The 13,632-nt window shown below is 45.6% G+C and overlaps 1 protein-coding gene across 1 annotated transcript in view; it reads left to right on the top strand.

Annotated features, from left to right (window-relative positions):
- The window catches only part of LOC133122090 (voltage-dependent calcium channel gamma-2 subunit-like), a 74,392-nt gene that overhangs the window by 56,895 nt on the left and 3,865 nt on the right, over positions 1-13,632 (top strand). Inside the window, exon 2 of the mRNA XM_061231787.1 lies at positions 2,776-2,859. Coding sequence (XP_061087771.1) covers positions 2,776-2,859 — 84 coding nt within the window. The remainder of the gene's footprint in view (positions 1-2,775; positions 2,860-13,632) is intronic.

The following is a 13,632-nucleotide window of genomic DNA, read 5'->3' as shown; positions in this document are numbered from 1 at the left end:
TTCCTCCCGCGCAGCCTCCACCCCTCCCTTTCATCTCCCCCTCTCCCTCTCTCCCTATTAGCCGCAGCGCGGGCTAATAAAATCAATGGGAGTGTGTTTGATTGCGCTCCAGACCTGGGGAAGGTTCGGGTGAGAGTAATATTCACCGGGGCTCAGCAGTTTCCCCTGCGTCCGGAGAGGATTACGGGCAGTCAATCACACTCCTCCGCTGCTGAGCGAGCGAGCGGCCGTTCCCTAGGTTAACCCCGCCGCCCCACGGCCCCCCCCGCTGGCCAGAAGCCCTTTTCTCACACACCTGTTTCTGGAGAATTACAGGTGTTTACCGGAAACGAACGAGGCAGCCATCCTGAAACAAAGCCTCTTTTTTTTTTCCTGGATGTTCGGGTGAAACGGGTCTGTGCGGCGCGCCAGTCGGACGCTTTTCCCATGGGACCTTGTGTCTCGACGCCGCTGCGTAGCGAGACGGGCCAAACGACTGAACAGGACGGGGAAGTGAGAAGCAGCCCCCTGTGGGGAGGCTGGACCAGATCCAGGCCGATCTCTCCTGTAGGCCTCCTGTCTGTAAAACTCCACCTGCAGTCTGCCCTACCCTGCTACACTCTTACTGTTAAAGTGTGTGTAAAACCCCACCTGCAGTCTGCCCTACCCTGCTATACTCTCACTGTTAAAGTGTGTGTGTAAAACCCCACCTGCAGTCTGCCCTACCCTGCCACACTCTCACTGTTAAAGTGTGTGTAAAACTCCACCTGCAGCCTGTCCTACCCTGCTACACTCTTACTGTTACAGTGTGTGTACAGTACAGGCATCCCCAAACACCGGATAGCGTGGAGCATTCATTACACACCCTGACTGCTGCAGCATTAGCGCTAGCATTGATTAGCTGTCCAGACTGCAGTGTGGAGTAATAGGTGTGGGAATTGGCTCATGATCAGGAGGTTGTGGGTTCAGTCCCGAATGGGATTGGGCTGCTGGGCCTGTAAGGAGTAGGGAACTGAACTTACCCCAGATTGCTGCAAAAGTGCCTGTGGAAATGGATTGTAGTTAACTGCACAAGTATTGGGACAATGAAACCGTTTTTGTTGCTTTGGCTCTGTGCTCCAGTACACTGGCTAAAAACATATATATATATTTACATGCTCACTCATATTATTCCAAATATCCCAACGACATCCTGAATAAGATATGGGTCCCTGTAAGCACATCATGATTGAGTATCTGAATATGGCATTTTCCAATTAAGACATGAGGCATATGCCGATATTATTTGGGTTATTGGAGCGCTATTTGGACATGTATACGGCTTATTTGGAATATCCATCTCAGTCTTGGTTTTCACAGCAGTTTCTAACACGTACGGCCTGAGGGTGTTGTTAACGGTCACACTGCTGTTTCTACCCATTGTATTTAAACACGAGCCAGACAGCACGATGGAAGGCCCTGCAAAAACATTTTTGGACAGGCGGAGAAGCTATTATTTTTAACATTTTGAATTGTAAGTAACGAGTGTAAGGGACGTAACAGCATATGCACATTTTACATTTAATGGGACTATGCACGACTGCTTGTAAACGGGAATATTAAAAGAACATTCACTTCTCAGTAGCCACGTAAACGGCTTAATCTGAATATTGTCTCATTTGGAATAATGACAATAATCTGAATAATGTGTGCATGTAAACGTAGTCGCTGAGGTTAAAGTGCCAACTGTCAGCTTTAAGTATTTACATCCATATCAGGTGATTCGTGTAGGAATTATAGCCATTTTTATACAGTTTTAGAGGACCAAAAGTAGTGGACAAATGAACATAATCTGAAATAAAGTTGACATATTTAGTGCTTAGTTTTTTAATATTTATATGCAAATCCTTTACAGTCAATGATTGCTGAAGTCTGCAACCCATAGATATAACCGGATGCTGGGTATCTTGGCCCTGAAAAACTCTCGGTTGCTTTAGCAGTATGTTTGAGGTCATTGTCCTGCAGCAAGGTGAAGCGCCATCCAATGGGTTTTGAGGCACTTGGTTGGATTTGAGCAGATAATAGGTTTCTGTACACTGTTGTACGGATTGTATCCTGCTGCTGCTATCAGCACCCACTAAACCATCGATAAAGTGAGCAAGCCAGTGGCAGCCATACATGGGCAAACCATAGCACTGCCTCCACCGTGTTTGACAGATTGGGGAGGGGGCTTTTGGATCATTAGCAGCTCCTTTCTTTCTCCACACTGTCCTCTTTTCGCCTCTTTGGCACAGATTAATACGCATCTCACCTGTCCAGGAGACTGATCCAGAACTCCAGGACTATGTTCCAGTTTGTTTTTGAATGTACTTTTTAGCAGACTCTAACAAACTGAAACTCTAACTTGACACATTTATGCCTGCATCCTGGAGAGTGTTCTTGATCTGTTTGACAGTTGAAAAAGGGGTTTTCTTCAAAATTGAAAGTATTCTTCAGTCATCCATTGCAGTGGTGTACCGTGGTATACCAGGATGTTTGCTATTGCTGAGCTTGCCAGTTGCATTCATGCTTTCTAACCATGTATCACAGGGATGATTTTAATGTACAAAATGTTTTGTTTATGTTTCTGATTCATTTATTCCGATTTTTCAGTCTCATGATGGCTGGCTTTGCTGGCATCGACGCTTATTTGGTCAGCATTTTGAGAGACAACAGCAACAGATTTCAAATGCACTTTAACCTCATATTCATTGTTTTATTCATTTTTTTAAAGGTCAGATTCCAGGTTTGTAACTTTGTTGTTCTTGTCTCTTGCAGGAAACTTTAAAGGGCTGTGTAAACAGATAGATCACTTCCCCGAAGACACAGATTATGAGGCTGACACTGCGGAGTACTTCTTACGTAAGTCCGCTTTTCTGAGTGGAACGATGGAGGAATGCCGGTGTTTTGGTGGGGCGAGTACTTGGGGTTACACGAAATACCACGTTTCCATAGTGTTCCTCAGAGGAGCTACATAATGGTTCCATTCAATGAAGTCTGGATGCGAGAAAATTCTTTTTAAAAATCATCAATTCACAGTTGAAGAAGAACATTGATCTGCATTGAGTGCACCTGACACCTGGCACACTATAACACTTAATATTTATCAAAATATTGAAGATAAAATTTCTAACTGTCTAATTTACTACCTTACGATATCCCCTCCAATGAATTGTTGTCATATCATTATTTCAACTGTCGTAATTGTTTTAAGATAACCAGGGCAGAAATGGAAAGACAAGCTTTATTGAAAGGTCAAAGATCATTTGTGGGTCAGTTGGTCTCGGTTACGGGCCCGGTGATAATTATGGTAATGACGTTGTAGTACTCGGACACTGGAGTGGAGGAGGACAAAGGGGGGACAAAATGGCCGCCGCCGTATTAATGTATGAAGTGCTTGTGAACGGGATGACAGGACTGGGCTACGGCTCCCCCAATGGCCTGCCAATTAGGGCATTCACTTCTATAAATATTTCAAGCTCTCCTATATAGGTCAGGACTCTGTCTTCACCCATCTGACTTTGTTGCAAAGTGATTGGAGACGCAGGAGGATCGTGAGGGTGTGTGTTGAGCCCCCTCTTGCCCCCCTTCATCTGAAGCTGCTACTTTACGTCAGCCTGTTTTTAAAATGGAATCCATATTTCTCAATGCTGTCCGTTAAATCACGTTACATTCCTATAAATAAATATTTTTTTACAAACAATATAGAAACATAACACTTTATTTAAATACATAATATGCATTAATCAAACTACCAAAGGCGTTCTACTTTACCTTGTCTGTATGTACAGTATATTGAAGCAAAGCCCAAAACTATACAATTATTGTGAAATGCTTCAGTAACTGTGCATAGGATAGATGTGCTGTGAGGAGATGGTAGGGTTGGTGTGATATTGTGGCTGACTCGCTTATAAAAGTTTCAGTTTGTTAATAATGATGTGTATAATAGAATAAAGCTCAGTACACAGCAGATGAAAGCTGTAGTAGTTTGAGTCAGAGGTTCACGTGAAAACTGTGAGCAGCTGAAGGAACATTTGAAAATTCAGTCTGTGTGCGAGACACGATTGATAAAAAAGCGCTGCTGTAGCCTTTACCTACTGTACTCCTTTCTACTTCTGCAAAGTGTTTGTTTCCATGACTACCGTTTGAAGAGTGAGTATTTAAACAAGAGGCTTGTTATGGCCAGACTGCTGGCGCTCATTAAAATACCTCGTTTTTTCATAGTGACAAATCGTTTGTCAAACTGTCTTCCAACACGCTGCTTGCGCTACCCCACGTGAGTCGACAGTGCCAGTGGGTGGCCACTCATATTAAAGTCTGACATTATGGTCAGAAGATTCGAGTACATCAATATACAGTACATTCAATCCGCATAGGCCATTCTGGTCTGTTAAAGACTGTGGGTTCATATCCCATGAGGTAAAGATGGTATGAGCGAGATAGGGAGAGGGAGGGAGAGGGAGGGAGAGAGAGTGAGGGAGACAGAGAGAGAGAGAGAGAGAGACAGAGATTATATATGTACACTCATATAGGAGCAGAGTAATGTGGGTGGACATATGTTTTAGAGGGACACAATCAGAGAACTTTTACCACCAGCTGAAGGTGTTTTGGGGCACGTGCTGGGTAAATTTGAATCTAAATTCTGTGCGTATCTGTGATGAGAAGGTGCATCATTTTTGGAGAAGATTGGGTCATTGTAGTTAGGTCTGTGAGAAACCCTGAAAGTGGCAAAGACTCGGGGCCGTATACTGTCAGTATGGGGTGTGCCCTACTATTCCATCACCTGTGGATGGCATCCTGGTTGTGCCTGCTTGCTTGCGTATTTATTCATTTGTAATAAAGAAACAGATCTTCCATATGTTTTATGGAGACCATGAGTTAAATTCCTTGCCTATGTTTAACACATTTTGACATTAATTCGGTAGGACATCATTCATGTGGCACAGAATTAAGTATAATTAATACACATTAGCTGTTTCATAAGCAGTTCAGTGTGGGAAATTATTGTAATTAATTTGAAAATGTTGGCTCCGATTCACCAGTGAAGTTGTCAGCAGTTTTCCTCCACTTGATGAAAACCAATGCACGTTTTCCATATGAGGGGGAATATTTGTGTAGATTACATTACATTTTATTTAGCAGACGCTTCCAACACAACGAACAAAGAATATCATAGGTCATTACAAGATACACAGCAGATCTGATAAGCTACAATTCACAAAGAAACAGCTGTACGGCCATGAACGTTATTTCCAGGAATTAGGACTAACTACAGTACCAAGCAATACAAATGCAAATACAACTGTGTGGCGAGTGTGGCTCGCTTTGCGGCAAAAAAGCAAAAAGTTTTCTGATTGAACGTGCCCCAGGTGTGTGTCTGCTTCACCAGTAGTCATGGTCCTCGGATAGCCCTGCTTCTTTCCCACACGCCGAGCCGCGTTGGCCACAAGCTGCAGCTCGATTATCCACAGCTCGAAATGCGGATTCTCTGGTGTCTGTGATCTCTCCCCGCGCTGCGGAGCTCCAGCTTTCTGCTCAACACTCCCACTCGCAGCACGGCGGGAGACAACAGCGAGGAGCGAGCGTGAGTGCAGGTCAGCGAGACAGCCCCGCCGACCCCCCGGTGTCACAGCGCCCCACAGCCGACCGCGTAGCGACACGCACCGAGACCCTCCGCCGGACCGGCGGTAACGGACGAACGCGGCTTCACCGCGTGTTTTTACGCCACTTTTGGCAGGGAACTACACGCGTGTGTGTGTGTGTGTTGTGGATTATGTAACGCAGAAGAGCCGCTCGGCTGAAGCGCCGGTGGGTTCGGGTTCAGCGTGCGTTCGAGCTCACGCGCCGAGCTGCTTCTGCTGCCCGTGGAGCGGTGGGAGAGCCTGCTGGACGGCGACGTGGAGCTGGCGATCCGAACGGAGACGATAAACGAGGAGAAGAAAGGGAGAGACGGACGGAAGAGATGGAAGGAGCAGAGAGAAAGAAGAGTAGAAAGTGAAGAAGGGAGTGGGGAGGGAGTTCGCTGAGAGGGTGGGGATGGATGGGAACGAGATGAAGAGAAGATGACAGAGAGAGAAAAGGGGGGAGAGAATCAGAGAGCGCAGACTGATTGTGGGCTGGCCCCCCTTCCCCTGTAAGGTTACATTGGCCGTAGCTGCTGAGGGAGGCCTGCAGTGTCAGGCCCTGGTTAACGGACAGGGCTCCATACAGGCCTGGATCTGGGCACGGGCCGGGGCTCTGCCCTAAACTGGGCCCTGACGACCTCAGCCAGATGCAGAGGTACACTGACTGTACCGGCCAATGCAATCAATGGGACTTCTCCCCTGCTCCTTCCAAACAGAGGAGCTCGGATTTCTGACCAGATGGAGCCCAGTTTACTGACCAGGTGGAGCTCAGGTTACTGACCAGGTGGAGCTCAGGTTACTGACCGGGTGGAGCTCATGTTACTGACCAGGTGGAGCTGAGGTTATTGACTGGGAGGAGCTCAGATTACTCACCAGAAGGAGCTCAGTTTACTGACCGGGTGGGACCAGACTGTGGCAGCAATCATAGACATGCAGAACTAGGCAGGGAAGCATGCCTTCAGCTAATCTGCTAGTTTGTGAATCTCCCAGGAGGCATGATGGGGCCTGTTCCACAAAGCAGGATTACTGAGTTAGCTGCACTGAGCAAAACCCAGTCCCCACTCAAATCTGGAACATGGACTGAAGTAAAATGAGCTGTTCCGGGGTTTACTTTGTGCAATTATCTGGCTAACTCCACAATCTTGCTTTGTGGAATAGGCCCCTGTTGAGGTGAATGGGGAATGTCAGACTTCCCAGATGATATTTTGAAACTCGTTTAACGATCGTTACACTTCATATAAAAAGCAGATTGTGAAATCTGTAATAAAAAAATGTAATAAAATAAGTCAATTTTAATAAATATTTCCCTAAAACATCTGGACCAAAACAACCATTGTTTCACAAACTGCTGCAAATAATGAAACTTAACATCACAAAAAACTGATTGATTAGGTTTTCTTTGGTTGTTAAATCACCTTGGTTCATATGTACACTCTGGCATGGAGAACCAACCCCGTTCCTAGAGGTCTACTATTCAGTAGGTTTTCACTCCGACCCAAACAAAGCACACCTTATTCAAGAGGTTGTGAAATGCTTCAGTCACTGGAGGAGGGCTGCCCAATTCTCTTCCTGGAGAACTACCATCCTGATGGTTTTCATTTCAACCAATCATTTCAACTCTGCTAATTAGCTTTGTTAGGGTTGGAGTGAAAACCTACAGGATGGTGGTTCTCCTGGGACAGGGTTGGACAGCCCTGCTCTAGCTGGTGAATGAGGTGTGTTTCGTTAGGGTTGCAGTGAAAACCTACAGGGTGGTAGATCTCCAGGGTTACAGGGTTACCTACAGTGTGCCCTCTATGGGCTGTGAGCCACACGGGTGAGACTCATGGTGGGATGTGGGTTCTCGAACACCGGTATTTTGTTCAGTGCGTGCTGTTCACAATTAGCTGTGTCCGGCTGTGCTGTCAGTCGCCATGACGACGCTGTTTGACTCAGCACAGACGGAGGTCGTCGTGGCAGTGGTCTTGGCTCCGGTCACATGACCGGCGAAAAAGCAGAAGCCACAGAGGAACTGATTAATAAACATTTGCGGAGCCTTAATGAATCAGTCGATAGCACTGCTTCGCACACAGGGTGCCGATGCTCTCATCCATGACCACACATCTAATTAACGCTGAAAATATTGAGAAGCCATGATACATAAACAAAACATGGTGGTGAAAGAGGCTTCCCATGAATACAGTCTGATCCAGGCTGAGAACGCAGTGGAAGCTGACTCACACAGCTCTGCCTGTGCCAGACAAGCTCTGTGCTAAAAACTTCATTTCCCAAGGTGCTTTATTTCATCTCAGGTCAATTAGAATATGTAAGGCTTTTCAATCAATCTGTCAAATTGAAATGATCAGGCACTGTATTAAAATATGTTTGTGGATAATTGTTCCATTGTTTTGTTTTTTTTTACTACAGTGTTTCGCTCTGATTTATGTTTCCATAATAATGTCATTTTTTGTGACACCAAAGGCAAAATGAAATCATTTTGAACGCAGTACATTTCTTTGAGAATTTTAAGCAGTAGCCTAAATTTGTTCTGGAGAATAAATATCTTAATTCATCAAAGAATATATTTACTGTTCCGCTGGAATATAATTTTCCATTATTTGACTGGTGTTCAGTTGGCATGAACGTATAATTGTACAGTAATTTGAATATGTTTTGTGACAGTGCATAAATCACATAAATCATGCAATATACTGTATAGTACAGTATTTCTATAATTATTGCATTGCTATCTTCTGCAGATATTCATATAATTGCCTCCCTGTTAAGACTGATTCTCAAATTTTTCAAGGTTTTACCTGCACCAGTGCATGCATGTGCTTTTTAAAGTGTGTGTGTGTGTGTGTGTGTGTGTGTGCGTCTGTACAGTATGGGTATGGATATGAACATGCATACACTTGATGGCACTGGGCCTTCTTAAGGCTCACGTGCCAGGGTCATGTATGTGAAAATTCCCAGAGACAAAGTGTGACATTTTGTATTGTCATTGGAGCCGATCGAAGGGAACATCAGTCTTAAATGCAGTGTAGTTTGAGTTAATGAAATATAATCTGTGGAGAATGGAAGTCAGAGGTCAGAAACTGCTGCCATTAAAAATGACAGAAATAGATCATTATTATTCTCCAGTCCCTGCTTCTCTCTTTCAGTTTGGCTTCCTGGTTTCAACAGAACAGGTGACACGGCCCTGTGTGTGTGTGTGTGTGTGTGAGAGAGCATGTGCGTGTGCATGCATGGGTGTGTGTGTGTGTGTGTGTGTGTGATAGTTGGGTAGGGCATTCATCAGTATTTGCAGTATTCATTTGTAGTATGCAATAAATTTGACACAGACAGCTGGAAGACATTATTTGCCTTGCCTGTCTGCCTGTGCTCCCTGCTGATCAGCACATTTGGGATTGTGAGAGACTGAAGTGAGGAGCCATTTTGGCTCAGATGTGCATTGCATGCGGGTGTGTGTGTGATAGTTGTTTAGTTTATTAGTAGTTTAGTTTATTGTCATTCCTCTCCTTACACGTTATGCAAAAAACTGCAATACATACATGTAGGTAGTGGGAGCAAACCAGCCTTTACATTTGTGTGTTTTTCTGTATGGTTGTGATATGGGACTGTTGGACCACTGTTGTGTGTGTACGTGTCTGTGTGAGAGAGAGAGAGAGAGAGAGAGGGAGAGAGAGAGAGAGAGAGAGAGAGGGAGAGAGAGAGAGAGAGAGAGAGAGAGAGAGAGAGAGAGAGGTCTGATTGAATATACAGGGGACATGGCTGTTGTACAAAGACATATCAATCAATGCTTTGATTCCTCTCCGGGTCCCCCTCACTCCCTCTCGCTCCCTCCCTGGGTATAGATTGCAGGCTGTACTGGCTGCTACGGAGAACGACAAGGCTTTCAGACAAAATGCTAACAGCAATCTGAAGAATGCAGTACATAGGCCTATTATATAAATGGCCAGATATCACTCATCTGGCGTTGTGAAACCACACATCCGAAGAGGAATTGTTCAGGGGATAGAAACAGCCTGTTTTCGGTCTCTGCTACAATTTGAAAAAGGTAATTTAATTTCTCTAAACAATAACAACGAAAAAAGGCAGGGTGATTCAGAGGCGAATACTCCCGAGGGTTTTTGAGCTGCAGAGACGATCCGAGGAGACACGCCACATTCATGATGACCCTCCGTTCCCCTTAATTACACACTCTAGCCCACTCCCCAATTACCACACGTCTAATGGGGACAGCGGAGGAAGCTTAAGACACCTCAAAGGGCAGAATTTTGTTCTTTCATGTGACATTCCAGTCACATTAAGCCACCAAGGCCCTCTCTACAAAGGGTGCCCTCTAATTGGTGAAACGCTCGCAGTGTTGCTTGTGAAAGACTCCCTCCCAAGGGAGCAATGTCTGAAATAATCCATGCTTTTCCATTGAGAGTGCCCCTCTCGTATTTCACAGCAGACAGTGGTATTTTTGCTGTCCAGCTGTATTAAGCGTTGGACATGCCAACACTGACATGCCTTAGCAGTTAGCATTTAAGGAGGGTGTGGGAAATGGCGTTCCAAAGGTGTGTGGCATGAGCCAAGTCACCGTGGCGACTACTGTGTGGCTCCGCCCACTCTCCTTGTCAGGATAGCCTGGTGGGCGGTGCACAGCGTGTGGTGATCTCCCCCTGCAATAGGCGGCCATTTTCTGTGAGCCTCATAACTCACAGTGCTTACGATTACAGAAGTGCCATTCCCTGCAATAGAGATACAGGTCCTTTATGTACAATTTACAACTTTGACTTACAAATAAGTTATTTTTCCTCACAAACACATTTAGCCAATTACGCCCAATTTGAGCAATCACACCCAGCAGTAGATTGGCGACCTGTCCAGTGTGTATTCCTGTATCTCCCCCAATGTGTGCCGGGACGGGCTCTGGCACCCCTCGACAGACCAGGGATAACGTGGGTTCAATTACGGACGGACGGATGAATGGGGATTACAGTGAAATTATAGTTAAAGTTAAGGACTGGGCTGGAGTTGAAGGAGAGGCTGGCGACAGGCTGTGATTTAGCGCTCAGGAAGCCGGTGTTGGTCATCACTGGTAGCCGCAGGCAGTGCCTGTGAGACGCTGATGTCACCGGGAGGTCAGAGGCGGGGTCATGGCCCTCCAATTACCTGCCCGGGGTGGAGATTGTTAGGCCTTTCTGTCTCCGCCACGTCTCCAGACTTCGGTCAGGCTCTCCGTAGACATAAACTAGACAAATAAACTATTGAACTGTGGTCTATATCTAGACCAGGGGTCACCCGCTCTGACCCTTGCATCCGAATCCTGCCCTGGTTCTCATTTTTTCCCAGCAAATGAACTGAGCGATTAGTGCTACTGATTGGTCAGACTGTTTTCACACCTGACTTCCAGGTGAAGGAGGGTGGAAAAGCAGCATTTTTTCAGCCCTCTAGGACAAATCATGGTCCTTGAGGTCCGAGAACTGCTGGTTTTCCACCCTCCCTTTACCTGGGTGTCAGGTGTAAAAACAGTCTGGCCAATCAGTAGCTGTTCAGCCAATTACATGGGAGAAAAGAAGACCAGGGCCAGATTTGGATTTGATGATTGCTGGCCTATATGATTGAAAAGTAATGTGTGTCATGGTCCTAGTGTCCTAGTTGTTCTGCCAGATTGAGTGCTTTTCTTTACTATATAGTACCTATCCAATGAGCACTGTGCCTTTGATTCATAAGAGGCAACCCGTGTTGTAGTGGGGGTGAGCATTTGAAAAGAACAACATGCATAAATAATGCTCCTGTTTTGTTTCAGAGCAAAGAAATGCAAAATAAAAATGTACCAAATTAATGTCTACTCCCACTCAGGGGTATTTCTGGCCTGGCGAAATAAATTAACAAGCCAATAACACAGCCTCCAGTTCAACTGAACTCAATTATTCTACCGCTCACAAGTATGGACGCACACACTCACGCACACAAACATGTACGCACACACACACTTACGCACATACACATACATACACACACACATGCACATGCACGTGCACACACACATACTCTCACACACACATGCACACACACACACACTTACGCACACACACATACATACACACACACATGCACATGCACGTGCGCACACACATACTCTCACACACACATGCACACACACACACTCTCAAACACACACACGTGCACACCCATACACTCACGTAAACACACACACACATGTACATGTGCAGATACATACACTCACGCACACGCACACTCACACATGCACGTTCACATACACTCACACACACACACATGCACACACACAGGCACACACGCATGCACACATACACACACACACACACTGACTCACACACACATGCACGCACACAGGCACACACGCATGCACACATACACACACACACTGGCGCAAATGCACGCACGCAGGCACAAACGCATGCACAGATACACACACAAACATACGCACACACAAATTCACTTAGGGGCATGCATGCAGGCACACACACAGACACACACGCACAGATATTGGCATGTCTTCAGGATTATACTGAAAGCTGCACCACATTTTGTGTTTAGAAGGACTGGCTGAGTTATTTGTACATCATTAATTAACGTTAACAGCTACATCCATTATTGCCAATTCATATTGGAATGAAAAGGTCAGTTAATGTATTTGTTAATGGTTAACTAATTTTAAGTTCGTCCTTTGGTTTGCCAATATATAAATATCATGTTAATCAGTTGTTAACAAATGCATTAACTAATGAAAAGTTAATTTCATGCTTAATTAATGCATTTGACCATCATTAATTCATGTTAACAACTACATTAGTAAATGCCAATTCATGAACCTTATTGTAAAGTGTGACCAATAAATCTCAGCGGGGCATAGCTAACTTTCTATCTGCTGAAAGCCTATGTTTGGAGGGTAAACCCATTCCCACAATACCATGTGCCAAAAGAGACATCTCTTTATCCATTTCATCCGAGTAGGTAGCTCTCTTACTGCGGCCTCCCCTGGAGTGCTCTCTGTTCCGTTACCCGTGTGTCACGCATCCAATCCATCTTCTACGATTAACCTGTCCTGAACTAGCACCTCCTGAACTTGACCTCCCTCCATCTCGAAGGCAGTGCCCGTTTCTCCACTCTTGTGGGGACCGTTTGGGGCCCTGGTTGTGCTGACTCCAGAGAACGCTCTGCTTAGCATCTTCTGATAATGCGTTCTGACTGGAGATGTCAATGACTGTGGGGTTAATGTGAGTGGGACGACCAGGGCCAGCACTCAGGACACCTTAATATTTTATCAAGCCACTGCGTGTGACCCTGACACATACTCACACACACACACACACACCCACAAGCAAGCGCACACACAAACACACAAGCACGCATACACTCGCACATACATGCATGCACCCACACACACATGGATACAGACACCCAGACACACACGCTCACGCAAAAACACACACGTGCACACACTCACATAGACACACATGCCAATACACACATTCATGCATGCATACACACACACTCGCACGCACGCACCCACATACACAGACACACACAGACACACACACTCACACACACACGCCCTGTCATGAGCACGTACAGAGAGAAGGCTGAGGTAGAGGAGGCTGAAAGAGAGAGGAAGAGTAGCTGCAGAGCTCTGAATGATGCTTCGGCCAGTAAAACAGGACTGGGCTGTAGTAGAAATGTCCTCTCAGATTCTCTCTTTCAAACTGCTCTATAAGTGCCTGTGATTATTGTACATCCTCCAGCATTTGTCGACGATGAAGTGTCAGTCTCTCAACGCAAGTCAGGACATGTCACTCATGTTGATGATTGTTTTCTGACAATCGATCAATACGTGCGTGCGACTGCACGCAACTTTGGGGTCATTGTGTGGCGTACAGGAAGGAGACCTCATTAGTAGATGTGGATCTAGAGAGAGACTGTACAGGAATTATTATTGGTAGATATGAATACAGGAAGAGGCGGTTCGGGGTTGCATTGGGTCCAGGGCCCGGCAGTA

The sequence above is a fragment of the Conger conger genome, chromosome 2 (assembly GCF_963514075.1).
Source record: "Conger conger chromosome 2, fConCon1.1, whole genome shotgun sequence".
In the NCBI taxonomy this organism is placed as follows: Eukaryota; Metazoa; Chordata; class Actinopteri; order Anguilliformes; family Congridae; genus Conger; species Conger conger.
The sequence above is the reverse complement of the archived record's forward strand: the minus strand, read 5'-3'. Positions and strand labels throughout refer to the sequence as shown.